At 40.9% G+C, this 19117-nt stretch overlaps 1 protein-coding gene across 4 annotated transcripts in view; it reads right to left on the bottom strand.

The window, feature by feature from the left end:
* SYT7 (synaptotagmin 7) overlaps positions 1 to 19117 on the bottom strand; it is a 315087-nt gene that overhangs the window by 49237 nt on the left and 246733 nt on the right. For all 4 annotated transcript variants that reach the window (XM_075837640.1, XM_075837639.1, XM_075837641.1 and 1 more), the window contains one exon: positions 15721 to 15856. In XM_075837640.1, coding sequence (XP_075693755.1) covers positions 15721 to 15856 — 136 coding nt within the window. The remainder of the gene's footprint in view (positions 1 to 15720; positions 15857 to 19117) is intronic.

Below are 19117 nucleotides of genomic sequence, written 5' to 3'. Positions count from 1 at the left end.
ATGTATGGTCAGTGCAGATATTTTGTTATTAGAATTTTACAGATATATCCTCTAGTATACATTTCCCTGAGCAGCATTCACCCCATGGATATACAAGAACATAAAGAAAGATGTAAGAAATGTACCCTAACCAACTAAAATTGATCTCTGTGTTCCACTGGGTCATAGTTCTATTAATGACAAGGTGAAATAAATGATCTAGTTAGTCAGGTAATATTATTACTTGTGTTAGATGGTCTTCAATAACAGCAATATCTGTACTGCAAAGAGATAATTTGGCCATGGCATCCATTGTTCCTAAGGCTTAAGCAGGGACTATGCCCTTTAGAGGGATGACCTTGAAAATGCCCTTCCTACTGGCAAAAGTATATACATGAAAATACATCCAAGCACTGAAAATATCAGAGCTGTATTTTGTTTTGGACAATCCCTTCTGATTAGATGAAGGATCCCATGACCATAATCTGATAAATTAAGTAAAACACGACACTCTTTCAGAGTGAAATTGTATTGCTTTTTTCACAATCCACAGTAACACATGTGATCTTTCGGTCTATATACGACCTTTTTCAAACAATCGGATTGCGTAATTCTTTACAATCATGAACTCAGGAGCTAGTAACTGCGACGACGTCCGTCTCTCCTTCTGGCACCCCCCTGTACATAGCACCACATGACACCCCCCTGTAGATAGCGCCACACAACACCCCCCGGTACATAGCACCAGACACCCCCTCCTGTACATAGTACCAGACATCCCCTCCTGTAGATAGCACCAGACACCCCTCCTATAGATAGCGCCAGACACAGAGCGTTGGCAAAACTCTGGCCGGGGATTCCGCTCCAGGAGGATCTCCTAAGGTCACTGTCCATATATGGACAGTGACGCCAGGTGCAACTCCAGGAGCAGAATCCCCGGCAAGAGCATCGGCAATGCTCTGGCTGGGGGTTCCTCTCCAGGAGGATGCCCTGACGTCAGGAGTGCATTGGCCGCCATCCTCTTATAATAAGAATCAGCTTATGGTCAGAATTCCCTAATAGGGTATTTGTAAATGGATTCTCAAAGCTAGAAAAATGTTTTTAACATTTAGTATGTCACTCACTTGTGTTCCAGGATTCAAAAGTTTGAAAACAAGTTATTTATCAGTAGGTATTATGCTTACTAAACTTTGGTTGAAACCTACATAATAATTTATAACAGCAAAAGTACCATGGATGTATTCCTCACAACTGTTAATAGACATATTGAGATAAGTTAGCTCCATCCTCCTTTGCAACAGGTTGGCCCAAGGGTCAAGCCAATGCTCCCTGATATGAAACTTGAGAAGGCAGGGGAAGAGCGGGTAAAATAAGCACTGTTTTAAGATGGGAAAGGTGTGGTGGTGTCATGAACTGGCACTTGGAGAAGCGCCCCTTTTTTATTTTTTTATTTTTGCTATAGTCTTCTCTCCCATGTGCTCCTACTGTATGTCAATTATTGAGTTAAATGGGTTTTCCCATCAGAGACATTTATGACATATCCACAGGATACGTCATAAATTTCAGATAGATGCGGGTCCCAGAGCAGCAGAACAGGGTTTAGGTGGCCCCGTTCTAGATATAGGTGCAGGTCCCAGAGATGGGACCCGCATCTGACAAATATGACATATCCTGTGGATATGTCATAAATGTTTATGATGGGAAAACCCATTTAATTTAGGGAAATCTTGGAATATCATAATAAATTCATGAAACACAAAAATATGTTTCTGATACCTTCAGCGGAACAATGACAGGTGTGCGGGAATGTATATGTGCATATAGTGCTATACGCTTCTTGTACCATGAGTGTGTACTGTTGCATTTTGTAGGTGCCTCTCTCTTGTACACAAACAACTCCTTGCGACGTCTCATCCCTTACCTGCCAAGCTCATTAGGAAGCAGTTGTTTTATTCTCTGTTTCCATCTGGGGTCAGAATTGTGCAGATGTTATTTTTATAATCTGAGCTGCGCTCTGGGAATATTCCTCATCGTTTATGTGGCTTCTCACCAGACACAAGGAAGGAACTGGTAAAAACTGCTTCCCCTGAATATAAAATCCTGCTGCTATCTATTTACACTGATATGTGGGGCACAGTCAAGTGTTAAAGCTACATGCCAGAAAAAGGGGACTTGTATGGTAAATCAGAGAAATATATTAGGGTTATCGGAGTACAAATACACAACATACAGTAATGTAGAATTAATAAAATGAATTATCACTGATCTCAATAGAAAGTGTGATACATAATATAATATATGTTTATAGAATTCGGCAGGACTGCAGGGGGCGGAGGGTGGTTCTTGTGGCCATAATACTAACAATTTTATGGGTTTCACCACTATACTAAGTGATTGCCTATCGCAAGATTATACCATCAGTTACTGATCAATTGGGAACCAACTGCCACCAATCCTTCACTGATTTTCCTTGAATATCAATGTTTCTATCCAGCCACGATTTAGGAAACTACAAGAAAACCCCATTTGCTATGTGTCAGTGCCCTGAACAATGGTTGGCCAGGAGCGCTGTTGAGCAGGATAAATGCCCAAGGGACCGCTGTCCCTTTTTTCTCCGGATCACTGGGGGTCACAGAGGTTGAACGGCCACCGATCACAATAATATGGAATATCCATAACATTCTTATATTGGAATACCCCTTTAAGAGTTAATATGCCAAACTGTAATATTATTTCTGCCACAAAAGCCTAATAAAATATGTTACTTCTAAAAGTCCAGGATGCTGAAATATAAGGAGTTCTTTGCTTGGGTCATCATTTACTTGAATGTGGATGAAGGGAAATATCACAAACAACCCAGTGACAAGAGTGGCGCTATTTCTGGTAGAAAGCAGTCATGTTTTTTCAATCTCATTAAACCCCTTTAATTAACTACGGAGTTTCTTTGACAGGAAAGTGGTTAAAAAATGAAAAAAAATTGCATTGTGTGCAAAAAGTGAGCAGAATGCAAACCATGCAATGCAGCCACCAGGGCTCATATTTCTTTTTCCTAAATTTAGGTCTGCGTGCGGTAGATGGCGATGTCATATTACATTGATTGTTTTAAGTATATTATTTTTATTAGCCATGTCTGCCACATTTTTTCCATTCAGTGCCAGTGGAATAAGAGTCTGATGGGCTCTAAGACTATAAAGGTATTGATATGAGGTTACTAAGCATGGGTATAGCTATGTTGACTTAAAGCCTACATATGGTTCTGCCCGCTATTATCAAGCAGTGCACTAGAATATAAATGATGAATATATGCAGATCTAAAAATAATAAAATCTAGAGAAGATAATAGTGATGATGTAATATATTAAATTATATTCCTGTTTTTCATCAAACATTGATTTAAATCTAGGAGCAATAAAAAGTAATTACATATTAATGTCCTTCTATCATAAAACACACATAACACAATGCATTTAGAAGCGCCACTGTCATACACACGCTCCAGATGAGACGTATGTTCCATTCACTTAATTAAATCTATATAATACCGTATCAGTAGGAAAATATCAAAGCTCTAGTTCTTTAACTATTTAATGCAGATGATAGGGAGTGAAGGAAAACAATGTACTATAGGGCGCTTTATTATCAAGTAGCTGTGGGCTATTTAAATAGTCAACTCAGAGACTGTGATAGACTTATTTAACCAAACCCTTGCAGGAAACCTATTAAACGTTAATGAAATATGACTCAGAAACTAGAGGAGGCAGAATGAATAATTGGAGGCTTTATGGACTGACTCAACTTAGAAATAATGTGACTGATGGAGATACTGTGCTATAAGTCACTGCTTGATACAGATCGGGGGACACAGGCAAGGTCAGATTAAGGTTGTTGGAGGCCCCCATCACACTTATGGAACCAAGACCCCACATGACCCCCTATCACAGCTACATATAAAAGAGCATGAAGTCTATGGGAGCTATGGAGCAATGGATACTGAAGCCATTGAAGTTTATGGGAGCTATGGAGATAGCCAAGCCAATGACTCTCCTAAACTTCAAAAGAGAGAACAACAACAAGAGTACTCTTCTTGGCTGGATAGGATTGTTAAACAGCCATCATAAAATTGTCCTGCCAGGTACAGACAGGTGTATACACTGCTTATATAAATAGTGACTTCCAGGGGCGTAACTAGAATATGCTGGAATGCATTGCAAACTGTAAAAGACATCCACCCCAAATTCAATTTTACTACAGGTCATCGTTCCAGAGTATTAGTCCTTAGGATAAAAAAACCTACCTAAAGGGTCATTGGGCAGGTAGAACCAGTGGTGGAGGCGCCTAAATCCCCAAGGTAGTAACAAATAAAATAGAAAGCACTCCATAGTATAATATATCAATGAGAGTAAATAGTAATAATCCTCTGGCTGGTCAAAAAGAAGCTGCGCTAACCAGACCAAGTTGTGAGGCACAACTCTGGGATGCACGCGTGAATCAGAAACTGTTCCTCCGATTGGCATGGTTGCTGCTCCACCTGCAGACCTCGTATACAAGACCACAAAAAATAATTCCAATAAATAAAAAAAAGTAAGATCTATCGAGCGCCACCAAACAGGTTAGAAGAGCGAGGGATCATAAGCTAATAAAACCATTTACTGACTAAAGTACAACGCGTTTCGGCCTGACTTCATTAGGTGCATCTGGACATTAATAAGGAAGGCCTTTTGAAGAAATAAGCCAGATATAGTGTTTCATTTATTTAACAACTAATCTCACTTTCTACGTCAACATTATAGTGTTTCATTTATTTTTAAGTAGACTCTGCTTGAATTCCTCAGTCCTCATAACCCAGTTCTAGAAGTTTGATTATAGTAGTACTTCATAGTAAGGTGCATTAAACAGAATATCTATGCAGAGAGCTAATGATCTGCCCCACCACTGTGTTCATACTTGATGGTAGTGAAATGTCATGAAGCACCTGTATCTTGCAATGAAATGCAATAATGCTTATTTCACAGCCCAGTAATAGAAGACAACTTCTATCTACGTTGGCTCCTATGAGACGCATTTCATTATAATCGCTTTTAGTGTCTTAGAGTTAATGAGTTAAACTATCCAGCAATGAGCTTTCCTCTTTCTCCGTCGCCTTCTGGGTTACACAATGCTAACAGAACTGTATCTGAAAACTGCAAACTTCATTTCAGAAATCCAAATTAATATTTGTCGCCAAAATTTACAAAAACGGGTTCATGTTAACTTGGCTTTTTGACGTGTTTTGAAGATTGGCGGCAGAATGGCTAAGTCTGTTTCTGGCTATTAGCTTATTTCTGTTTGTGGTCAGCAGTAGGGTATGACCACAAATCCCCTGTGGATAGAAGGATGTTCTCCTATCCATTGAACTCTTACTTTTCTCTGTATTTATAGTAATGTTTCATTCACTGCCGGCCACTGGGTCTCCCCGCTGGGGGCTGTCATATGAAATAACACTCAGGATTTCCATCTCACTACCCCCACACTGCTCCACTGAACCTGTTCCTTGAGATATGGGAAGAATCTCAGAGGCACTACACAGTCAGTTTTAAAAGACAACATACAACAGCTTATAATTGAATTATAGGTTCCCGATATAATAATAGGAGTAAAGCATCTTGAGTCTCTAAAGGCCCTTTTAAACGGGCCAATTATCGGGCAAACGATCGTTCATGTGGCTGCTCGTTCTCGATCATTGCTCTGTGGAAACGGGGCAACGATCAGCCGATGAACAAGCAAATTTTTGTTCATCGGCTGATACTTTATGCAGTAAGAAATATTATCGTTGTCGCCAGTACATCAGCGTTCGTTTACACGGCCTACGTCGGGCGATGTAAGAGGACCCTAATTCTACAAAGGTGAGATGAGAGAGAGATGGTAAGGATATTTCTGCCCATTCACGCTGTCTTGATACACTAAGTCAATGTCAATCAATGAACAGGACATTTCAGAATTAATACCACCAGATAGTGCCAGAATACAGATGTCTCATATGTTAACTCTTGGTTTATGGGATGTCTATTACATGACTATTACATGGGATTTGATATTCATTTATTATGTCAGAATCATGTCCTTCATCACACCCTATATAAATGCTGTCCTGTGATTCTTCACATATACTATGCCAATGTCATAACCTAGATCTAGTCCGACTGTATTTTCTGAGAGCTGAAATTAACATGAACATTAAACTAGGGGCATGACTACAGGAGGTGCAAAGATTGCATTAGTGCCTGAAGGTACCCAAATCCGCATGAGGGAACTAGAACTATAAATTGTGCATGGTCATCGGGGGTCCCTGTTACTGATTTCTCATTGGGGCACAAAAGCTTTTACGCTTCTGTGGAAAAGTATAGAAACAAAAAGCAAAGAATAAGAATCTAAGCACTGATTAGGACAAAATAAGACGTTACAGCACACAAAGCATTCCGACCTTAATTTATATTTGAGAAGAGAAGGGCTCCCTAATTCTCAGTATGCTCAGTACATTTAAGTGCGATTAGTGCATGAGGTGATCGCCAGCCAAGCAAGCCACATTTATTTATGGTTCTTGCTGCTATAGTGTTCTTTACTCATTCAGTAAAGTGTTGTGGGCATGCTCTTTGACATGTTTAGAGGTCACTGTGCAGGGAGGGGGAGGAGGAACTATCCCTATCATCTGTTGTCAATGGAATAATCCTGTGTTCTCTGCCTCCAGTTTTATAATAGGGTGTTACCCTTCATTTTAAAAGGGTTGTCTCGTGGTTAAAAAGTTAATGATCAGACAGTAAAATAAAAAAACAAAAAAATTGGTGGTGATAAATTAAAAAGGAAATCCTAAAATCTTGCAGTATTCACTCTGGCCACTGATCCCTCACAGTAGAAGGACAGTGTTTTACAGACAAAACTTTTCAATTTGTGCTGTGAATATTGGGGCCAGGGTCGGCAGTCGTCTCATCTATCATAAGAGGGCAGGATTAAAGTGGCTGTCTCATGACAGGATCCACAATCTGTAAATGGCTCTCAGGGCAGGGCACCTATCTCCCAAATGGGGGTCCCCCGACATGGAAAGCCTGGTGCAGGCTGCAACATGTAGTCTGCAAATCGGTGCAAAGCAGGATGGGATTCCGGAAAAAATAATGCTTGCCGAGCTATGGTGTTTTCCATAACTTCCATAGAACTGAATAGAAGTTTTGTAAAATAGCAGAGCACAGCGAGTTACGATATCACCAGGCTGGACGGAGTCAGGGGCCCCTTGTTCGGGAAATAGGGTCTGTCTATTGTGAGGGCTCTGTGGCCAGCGTGAAAACTGCAAGATTTTAAGACCTTTTTTTAAAATTATTTACCACCAATTTTTCAATTATTTACTTTAATGTCACAAACGAGGAAAATACTAGGAGTAATGTGATCATCAACCATTTCCTACAGAGGGGGACATGTTTTCAGGGAAGCCTCAGTATCCACATATAGCTAATATTTCTGTTGTTCTATGTTACATATTAGATATTTATCATTTGAAGGTTTTCAGTTTTGTCGTCAATCACTACGGCTTCGTTCACATTTGCGTCGGGACTCCGCTCATGGGTTTCCGTGAGAGCTTTCTGTCAGGGGAACCCATGAACGGAATCCAAACTGAAACAAACGGAAACCATAGGTTTCTATTTGCTTCACCATTGTGACGGATCCGATGGCACCAGTTGCCGTTTGTCACCGTGGTTTAAGGTTTCCGTTGTTTTGACAAAATCAATACCGTAGTCGAGTGCGCTATTCATTCCGTCAAAACAACGGAACCCTTAAACAACCATTTGGAAACCATTTGTACCGGATCCGTCACCATTGAAATCAATGGTGATGCAAACGGAAACCAATTCTATTCATGTGTTCCCCTGACGGAAAGCTCAGATGGAACCCATGAACGGAGCCCTGACGCAGATGTGAACGGAGCATTAGCTAACCCTTGAAGAATGCTACTTATGGAGATCTGGCACATATTTATCTGTGTGGCTGCTGGTAGAATTACTAATTTAGTTCACATCCCAAGAATATTTAATCTGTTTTATCACTATCTGCCATCCATTGTTCTAGAAATAGGTTTATATCAGAAAAAGACGGATTGCATGTTCTTTTTTTAAGGTTTTAATCTCCCTTCTGTCTAATTACCTTTCTACTCCATTTAGATTTTATTGACAACTAGGAAATCTTTAAAAATTCTGTACTCGATTCATTCTCCAAAATGCAAATTACTCTGATACGTTGCAAAGTTTTAATCTGGTTAATGAGTTCTATCATGAATATGAATGAGCGAGCCTTTAAAAAATTATATTCTTCATTCATTCTCCAAAATGTGAATGGAAATTTTACAATCTCTAACAAGTTTGTGTAGTCTAGGAGTCCATGGGCAAGATGACCATGAAGCTCGCATTGGTGGTTTAATGATGTTGCCAGGTTGACAGAACTTGCCACCATGGCATCAGGTCATGCCAGCAACAAGACCAACATGTGACAACAAAATCACCCATGTGACCGCAGCTGTTCATTTTTTAAATTGAGTTCTTTGACTGGAGCTATAGGATACCTGCCACAAAAGAGCTGCATGACTTTCTATCAATCTGCGGGTAGGAGATGTGCACATTTTGTTTGCCGCTTTGTGAATACGTTTTAGATTCACTTGCTATTCGGATATATAGTCCAATCAATTGGCCAGGTTTAAAGTGAATGTCCACCCTTGAGCCCTATTTTGCTGTTTGTATTCTAAATCGGTACAAAGTTTGATTAATTTCTTCCTATATCTTTATCATTTAAAGGGATTATGAAAAACCTTTTTAAATGATACAATTTTGGTTGTCTGCGGCCACCACTAGGGGGAGCTAAGGAGCTTACTGCATACTGTTAAACATTAAACTCAATAATAATAGTAAGCTCATAAGCTCCCCCTAGTGGTGGCTGCATGGAGCCAGATTTTTTTTTTTTTTAAGGGTTATTCCTATTTCATAAAGTCATGGCATATCACTAAGATAAGCCATCACTTTCTGATTGTGGGGGTCAGACGATCTTTAGGACACCTACTAATCCTGAGAATGAAGGGGCTGCAGCGCTGGGGATGAATAAATGGGGCTATGCGGCAGTTCCCTACATAGAAGGTGTGCTGAGTGTAACTGTGCAAAAATCTTCGATAGGAATGCAGCTCTAAAGCACCACGCTGGATCGGTGGGGGTCGTAGAGGATTCTAGTGATATACCATCACTTTATCAGATGGGAAAACCTCAATAACTGTCTGTTTATGCAGGGGATTTGGAGCTCTGTATCAGAAAAACAAATCTCTGGCATTTATAAAGATATATTAAGACATTAATCAGCACTGATTGTTGGACCTGAAAACAACATGGTGTTAAAAAGTAGGGAGTCACTTTAAAGTTTGTTTTTGAGGAATTAAAGAGAATAAATGGCCAACCAATTCTCCCATTGTATTGTATCGACTGGCGGATTTATGAATCCGGTAAATTGTTGAGCCAGGTGAATCTCTGGAAGTCACTTGTACCCAAGTTGCCTGACTTCCTTCAGTCCTTACAGTCAATGAAAATGTTATGCTATTTTTGCACGACTGGAACAATGTCCATTGACTTTTCAAGGAAATGTTACAAGACATTTTAGATCCTATAACATTTCGTAGTTGCTGTGTGTAATACTGGGCATAGGTGTAATGATTATTAACAATCCGGCCAATTTTACAATCAATAAAGGGGTTGTCCAGTTTCAGCAATGAATGTTATTTTTTGTATAATTAAAATTTGTGCAATTTTCCATTATACATTCTACATTAATTCCTCTGCAGGTTGTGATTCAGTAGGAACATTCATTGTATACTTCCAGTAGATAAAATTCTGTCCATGGTCATGTGATGGACACACAGGGGCTGGGATCGTTACAATTACAGTATGTGTATCAGAGCTGTGTCTTCTAGCAAGCCGTACACCTGTGTGTCCATCACATGACCAGGACAGACTTTTATCTACTGGAAGTAAACAATGAATGTTCCTACTGAGCGACAACAAGCAGAGATTTTTACAGCCGTGAGTAATAAATACAGAAATTATATTGGAAAATTGATTAACTTTTAACTGTACAAAAATAAAAGTAGTTTGCAGAAACCTGGACAACCCTTTTAATGATAATTGATATGTCTAGTCTACTAATTGTTCGGAACGCTTATCATTCAAACTTAATAAATGTTCTTAGTTCATTAGTGGTAAACACTACAATTGTAATATCGTCAGAAAAAATTCATTGTTATAGAGCAAATTCACAAATATCACAATAAAGATTATAACAGCAATTTTCCATAGGAAGAATCATTTGTATGCAGAGAAATATCCTTTCATTGATGTCCCCTTGCCGACAAGAAAAAAGCATTGTAATAGTGAGTTGCATACACTTTAGCATCTGTCACCTCTCCTGACATGTCTAATTTAGTACACACTTGTATTCCCCTCAAAATAACATTCTGGAACATGTCTTTTTAGAACTCTGTATTGTGTTGTTCCTCTGTGATTCCTCCTGACTAATTATGAATAAATTGACAACTGGGTGTTATAATTCCCCTTGTCAAAGGGGCGTGTCCCTACACAGTCTCACTCTGCCAGCACTGATTGGACATTGTCAGTCTGTGTAGGGACACACCCCAACTGGTAATACCCACTTGTCAATTTTTCGATACATTTCTAGTAGGAATAACAGAGGAATGGCACAACAAAGAGTACTAAGAAAAGATACTCTCGAATTGTTATCTCATGGGGAATACAATTATTTACTAAAACAGACATTTAAAGAGAGGTAACAGGTCCTCTTTAAAAATAGTTTTGTATAGTTATCATTTACGACAAAGTTCACACTACCGTTAGTACACATTTATCTCTCTTCCGTCAGAGGAAGAGAGGATCGAAACATTAAACAGAAAGCAACAGTTCCGTTAGAAGTACCATTGATTTTAATGATAAGGGAGAAAAAGAAAAAAATGCACGGCACCACCATAGTGCAGATAAAAATGGTAAAATACAAAAATAAAACACAAAAATAAAAACAAAAAACAAAAATGGTAAAAATGGTAAAATTGAATTTAATGGTAATTCTTTTGTTCGGTTTGTCTCCGTTCGCTAGGTTTCCGTTTTTTTTTTTTACAGAAGCAAAAGTGCAGTCTGCAGAATTTTTGTTTCCGTGAAAAAAGAAAAAACAGAAACCTAGCGAACGGGGACAAACAGAAAGCAACTGAAACAAAAGAATTACCATTGAAATCAATGGTAGTTCTAACGGAAACATTGCTTTCCGTTTAATGTTTCGATCCTCTCTTCCTCTGACGGAAGAGAAATAAACGTATACTAACGCTAGTGTGAACTTAGCCTTAATAATAACATAAAAGAGCTGAGCAAAAATGTATTTTCCCCACATTAATCTCAGGGAAGTCAGATTTACATATACATGCGCCCACACATACTTGCTGTCACTCACAGTCCTTTCTGTTCGTATAGAACTTTACTACACTCCTTTCAGACTTGTATTTAAGTGAGTTTTCTGTACCTCCTCTCTGTCTGTTAAATTTTCAAGTGCCTCATTATAGATATTTTCTATTTAGTTTTTTTTACTTTTTCAGAATGTTATTTGTGCTTCTGGAGATATGCCAAGAACAAATCCGCTCTCTCCACTTTGTTTCTCAGTGGCTGCCTATTGATTCAACATTAAATCTGGCACGATGAGGACTGTCAGGGTGACCTCTATTCTTCTCGGTACCTCTGTAACAATGTGTTAATGCGGGCAGTGCCAGACTTACCTATAGGCACACTAGGCCTGTGCCTTTGGTTAACCCTGGTGTAAGGGTACATTTACATATGAATACACTGGAAAGCATGCAATCATATGTCAATTATGGGTAATTATAAATTAATTAGGCAATCATAGTGATGTACAATTGACATACCCCTTCTTTTTGGATCGGCGTTTATGGTTCAGTGTGTGAAGGATTGACTTCCTCATGTTTATCTACACGCTTGAATAGTTTTTGATTTATACATGAGCAAAAAAATCATTGGTCCAAATTACATGAGATTGTGATATAATATTCACGCTTGGGTCTAATATGCTGTTATGAACAAGACAGATGCTTTCTAAAGCAATATAGTAAATTGATTAATGCAAATCTATTTATCAGGTCAAGAATGATATTTAATCAGAAGGACAAATAGGAAAGAAAGCACTTCACATTGTGATATGAGTGTGAGCAACACTCACCAAACCGAGTTGTGTAACAAATAGGCACAAGTCTGGGATGCACGTGTGGGTAAGAGACCGATACACCGATTGGCATGGTTGCTGCTCCACCTGCAGACCTTGTGCGAGAGACCAGGAAACACAATCCAACCAAATGAAAAAAAGCAGGATCTATCAGCCACCACCAGTAAGGTTAGAGGAGGATTTATTGACTAACGTACAACGCACTGTGAAGTCGGCCTCACTTCATCATGTACCTGATAAAGATGTCAGACCGACTTCGAAACGCGTTGTAGGTTCATTGGCAGGGGCGTAGCTAGGGGGGGCAAGCGGGGCATGTGCCCCGGGCGCAGTTCAGAGGGGGGCGCCAGCGCCCCCTCCTCCTGCACTATAATTGTACCTGTGTCGCAAGGACACAGGTACAATTAGAAGCAATGAATGACCGGGCACGTTCCGTGCCCGGCCATTCAGCGCCTCTCCACCAATGAAGCGACGTGACGCTTCCGTCGATGAAAGGCGCTGACTGACTGGCAGGGAAAGTCATCCTGCCCAGCCAATCAGCGCCTTTCATAGACGCTGTGTTCAACCCCCTGGAGACCTGCGCAGAAGAGAGCAGGTCTCCATGGCTGCCGGACGGCGTGGGAGCGGGATTAAGGTGAGTTTGAATTTTTTTTTTTTTTTTTTTAATTGTAATAGACGTGTGGCTGTATCTGCGGGGGGACTATATCTACACGGGGGACTTTATCTACGGGGGGTGTCTATCTACAGGGGGACTATATCTACAGGGCTGGGCTATATACAGAGGGACTATATCTACAGGGCTGGGCTATATACAGGGGGACTATATCTACAGGGCTGGGCTATATACAGGGGGACTATATCTGCTGGGCTATATACAGGGGGACTATATCTGCTGGGCTATATACAGGGGGGCTATATCTACAGGGGGCTATATACAGGGGGACTATATCTACAGGGGGGCTATATACAGGGGGACTATATCTACAGGGCTGTGCTATATACAGGGGGACTATATCTACAGGGCTGGGCTATATACAGGGGGGCTATATCTACAGGGGGGCTATATCTACAGGGGTGGGCTATATACAGGAGGACTATATCTGCTGGGCTATCTACAGGGGGACTATATCTACAGGGGGACTATATACTGGAGTGGGCTGTCTATAGAGCACCATATACAGGGGTGGGCTATATAGTATATAGCCCCCTGTAGATATAGCCCACCCCTGTATATGGTGCTCCATAGATAGCCCACCCCAGTATATAGCCCCCCCTGTAGATATAGTCACCCTGTATATAGCCCAGCCCTGTAGATATAGCCCCCTGTAGATATATTCCCCCTGTATATTGCCCACCCCTGTATATAGCCCCCCTATGTATAGCCCACCCCTGTAGATATAGCCCCCCTGTGTATAGCCCACCCCTGTATATAGCCCCCCTCTGTATATATAGCCCCCTGTGTATAGCCCACCCCTGTAGATATAGCCCCCCTGTGTATATCCCAGCCCTGTAGATATGGTCCCCCTGTAGATATGGTCCCCCTGTAGATATGGTCCCCCTGTAGATAGCCCACCCCTGTATATAGTCCCCCTGTAGATATAGTCCCCCTTTAGATATAGCCCAACCCTGTATATAGTCCCCTTGTAGATATAGCCCACCCCTGTATATAGTATCCCACAAATAGCTCCCCCTATAGTGCTCCACAGAAAGCCCACCCCTGTATATAGCCCCCTTGTACATATAGTCCACCCCTGTATATAGTGCTCCACAGATAGCCCACCCTTGTATATAGTATATACAGGGGTGGGCTATCTGTGGAGCACTATATACAGGGGTGGACTATCTAGTGGAGCACTATATACAGGGGTGGACTATATGTACAAGGGGGGGGCTATATACAGGGGTGGACTATATGTACAAGGGGGGGCTATATACAGGGGTGGGCTATCTGTGAAACACTATATACAGGGGTGGACTATATGTGGAGCACTATATACAGGGGTGGACTATATGTGGAGCACTATATACAGGGGTGGACTATATGTGGAGCACTATATACAGGGGTGGACTATATCTACAGGGGGGCTACATACATGGTTGGGCTATCTGTAGAGCTCTATATACAGGGGTGGGCTATATCTACAGGGGGCTATATACAGGGGTGGGCTATCTGTAGAGCACTATAGAGGGAGTTATTTGTGGGACACTATATACAGGGGTGGTCTATATGGGGGCACTATCTACAGGGGCTCTATGGCAGGCACTATCTACAGGGGGCTCTATGGCAGGCGCTATCTACAGGGGGCTCTATGGCAGGCACTATCTACAGGGGGCTCTATGGCAGGCACTATCTACAGGGGGCACAGTGTGTGTGGGACACGGTGTATGGTGCTATTATAATTAGAGGTGCAGTGTATGGCGCTATTATATTTAGGGGCGTAGTGTGTGGTATAATGATAACTTTATATTTATTTATAGGTGCAGAAATGTTGGAAAAGTGAGAAGCTGAAGACATGTGAGCGGCAAACTGCAGAAATGGACCGGGAGAAGTCATCATAGAGGTCTGGACCAAATGGAGAAAAAGAACTAGAATCTGAGACGTCACCGGTGAGTCACTTAATGTAAATGTTTATTCTGCCTCTAATCAGCACTGTAGTCACTGTATGATCTGCAGCGAGATGATGGGTGGTAGGATTATGATAGGATTTATTTTTTGTGGAACGGCATCTCCCAGCATATCCTTAGCATTGTTCGGGCTATGCTGGGAGCTGTAGTTTTACACCGTACAAACCTATACGGCAGGGGTTGCACTAAATTGAGCTATATTTGTGCTGGGGCTGTATATATGTACCGAGCTTGGTTCTGGTGTTGTGTATAGAACCACATTGCTTGTGAAATGTACAAATAATTTTATGCTCGCGTTACATAAAAAGAAATTACACGTCGATTGGTAGAGAAAACAAACACGGCGAGGGGGAAGGAGATGTCGGGAAAGAGGTTGGGGGGGGGGGCGCCAAACTGAATCTTTGCCCCGGGTGCTGGAGAACCTAGCTACGCCTCTGTCATTGGTAAAATGTTTTCATTATCTTATGATCCCTTGCTCCTCTAACCTTACTGGTGGCGCCCGATAGATCCTAGTTTTTTGTTTTGTTTTGTTGGATTGTGTTATTTAACCAGAGGAATTTGGGCCAAAAGTAGGGAGTGTTCCTCCAAAAGGGGAACACTTGGGAGGCATGGAAGTGAGAAAAGGACACCCGGGAAGAGAATGCTGAGGGTGCTATACTTTGTGAGATGCACACAGAGCAGACAAACATTATAAGCCATACACGACTTACGGTGTAGCCTACTTTATGGGCGGAGGTTAAAGCACCGGACAATCTGTGCCGTCAGACTCTTGAGATGTAAATCCACTACAGAGTGGGGAAATTTATTTAATTTAAGAACTCATTTACTCACCATGAGCATCTCGCTGGTCAGAGAATTCACAAGGTCTGACACTGATGAACGCTGGTCGGCTTTTTTGTCACTTTCGTCTGGTTGCGCTTGTCCCGGAACCACTGTTGTGTTTGTTGTTTTGGCACCTGCTGGTAATCTTAAAGAAGAGAAAGAGGACATATGTTAAAATCTGTGCTGAAATCACATGCGATGGCCTGGATAGTGGATTAATGGAAGCCAGTATCAGCCATTGATCCTGAGAGGGTATTGGAGTTCACCCAAGTTGACCTTCGGCAGTAAACCAGTCAGTAGCTATACATGCTGTGACATTTAGCAGATGTTTATTAAAAGCCCTGCTTTACTGCAGATCTGGGGCCGCATGAAACGAGGAATGGAGAATATATATATATATATATATATATATATATGGGGACACATTATGTTTACAGTTAAAAGCCAATTTATTTCTAGCTCATTGAGAAAGGGAATGTGAATGTGGAATATGTAGACATAAAGGCATAGTGTATAATTCGTACTGATGATTCGAGTATATTTATGTTGTATTTTTTCTAATCTGTCAAGGTTTGTTATGTCAGTGTTTGCCCTGGCAGTCACGCACACATGACTGACTGTCAGGGATTTACTGATATAACAAACCCTAGAGGCTTTGTTGCTTTTCTGGATATGGTTGCTTCGAACCATAGCCCTGTGCTAGCTCTTTCTATTGGGTTTATTCAGTCACATATTTTAACATGGTTTTTGTTTCCCTACGTTTCATTTAGGAGTCAGATGGCTCAGCTGTTCAATGCGGCAGGTCAGATATCCACATCAGATCTGTACTGATGTATTGTGTCTAGATCAAACATGCTGGCCTATCTACATTTATTTCTTATATAAAAGGTTTATTTCATACTCTATCTTTAGGACATGTATTATTATATTTTTAACCCTCTTGCATTGTTTTAATCTTCATATGACTACTGCATGAAAAGTTGTCAAGTTTTTCTTTCAAGGTCAGCGTTTGTGAGCAGCTCTGTGCCCAGAGGCATTTCTCTATCTCCCTCTCCAAGCAGGAAGTCACAGCACAAATCTGAAGCACCAAAGAGCAACTGAATTTTACCTAATAAATCAACTGCACTCTCTATACCTATGTAACCTATGAAAATCTAATTTTCATCTCACACACTACACAAGCCTCGACAATGGCAAGCCCTTCCCAACTCAGAGGGGGCAGGCCACAGTTCTAGCTGATAGGGGGCTTTAAATTACAAAAACTTAGTATTTTTATTTTGGAAGAATGTTGACCATCCATTGTATGCAAAATCGAATTAGTCCTCTACATATAATTCTATAACTATGTTGAGCAGTGGCTAAGCCCCCATGCATACGACTGTAGATTTTATCCGTAATTACAGACCCATTCATTTCTATGGCCGATGGACACCTTCCAGTATATTTACGGGAATGTGTCCAGGCTGTAGAAAGCTTCCGTAAAAAATAAGATATGTCCTATTTTTTTATTCTACGGACCGTGCTCCCATACTCTATGATGAGAAATGTCTGCGGTCGGCCGTGCCCGTAATCACGGACCGTCATTACGGGCACGGTCGTGTGCATGGGGCCTTATTCTGTGGGTATCTTTGGCTAGTGATTTTCTTGAGATACAGCTGAGCAACCGGTAATTCCAGTTACATGTCTGTTGTCAGTGGCAAATATCTTATTGGAAGAAGTACCCTTAAAGATGCCAATGACTAATTAGTTATCTTCTTAGAATTCTATAACTATTATAAGTGGTGGCTTATTTTGTACATATCTTTGGCTAGCGATTTCCCTGAGATACAGCTGAGCAATAATTCCAGTTAAATTTCCAAGCATGTATGTTGTTGGTGGCAAATATCTTATTGGAAAGTGTACCACGAGGTGTGGCGGTGTAACACTACAACACATTTCCTTAGGTACTCCAAGGAAATAGGTCATATATATGCGCTAACATACATATATATGCATAGTCCGGAATTTTTTTTTTGCTTGCACAGTTAAATTGTTCGGTTTTGGGTTGCAATTTGAGAAAGTCTCTTGGGTTCCAAAGTCCCCCTGAAAGGGAAAGAGTGAAGTGAGGGAGCAGAGGTTAGACACTGGTGAGGAGGTCAGCATTGATATCATTCATTTTAGAGGGTAGAAGGACAGAAGCAGCAGACCCTGCATGCAGAGCAGTAGCACATCGAGAAAAGACCAGCTTATACAGTGAATACAGAACAAGAGAAAGAGACATGGGGTTACACAAAATTAGGATTCAGCACTGGTGAGTCACAAAGCCAGCGGCTAAAAGGATCTCTGTCCTGTTAAAAATCTAGGCGAATGAGAAAATTTGGAAAGGGGGGGATTAAGCAGTGAGGAATAAGGGGAGATGCACAGACGGCTGTGAGAGAGAGGTCAAAGTTAGTGAATACAATGACCGGCATGAAACCGGTGAGGTAGAGTGCGGACAGGGAGAGAGCGACAGACAAACATGTTAACATTGAATAAGCGACATTCAAGGCTGCAATATAAGAGACAGATTTAATATGGAGGATATGTTAGGGCAAGCATAACCCAAGCAAAACCCTGACAAAATCTCAACAACACATTGCTTTATTATAAATTGCCTTCATGGAAGAGTGGGGTTTTGACATGTTCTTTCTCCAGGTTTGATGAATCTAGGCCAAAGTTACGGAAATATCTATTGGGGGGGGGGTAGTTAAAGATGGTTACATGAGAGGTGCTCCCCGGGTAGTGGTAGATTTACATTTAAGATGCGCAAACTAGGCCAGTATGTACGTTATCAGTGGTCTAGAGGGGTTTTGTAAGTACATTTAGATTTTTAGGGAGGGATTAGCATTCATGCCGTTATGAATAATAAATTTGCGTTTGCAAGCTGCTAGAATTGTAAGAAAACATAGGAAAGAGAGGCAGAAATATCCCAATTATAGAGCGTCATCTGCAGAGAAGTTGGAGAATTAAATGTGAGGAATTCAGGGATCAGGGACAAAGAAGCAGACACGTGACATCCACACACGATAACGTCCTCGCCGCACAATCGGGCGCACACAACATTTCGGCCTTGAAGCATTCGTCTATTTTGTGGCGGAGATAACACAGACATACAGTACCACCTCCTTAAAAGTTACCTCAGTTCAACACCAATTTGCTTAATTGTCTCTTTTATACATAGTCCTGCTTGTCTACTTGTGTTTATATATATATATATATATATATATATACACATACATATACAGGATATATATTTATTTATATAATCTTTGCACACACAGATGCAGCAGATTTAAACTTACTCACCGCGATTATCACGTTAAATTGCAATGCGATGTTGTGCATTATCGCTGCTACTATTAGTTATGGAAGTTGCATTCAATTGCAT

This window comes from Rhinoderma darwinii, chromosome 9 (assembly GCF_050947455.1).
Source record: "Rhinoderma darwinii isolate aRhiDar2 chromosome 9, aRhiDar2.hap1, whole genome shotgun sequence".
In the NCBI taxonomy this organism is placed as follows: Eukaryota; Metazoa; Chordata; class Amphibia; order Anura; family Rhinodermatidae; genus Rhinoderma; species Rhinoderma darwinii.
This window is presented reverse-complemented; position numbering and strand designations above follow the sequence as displayed.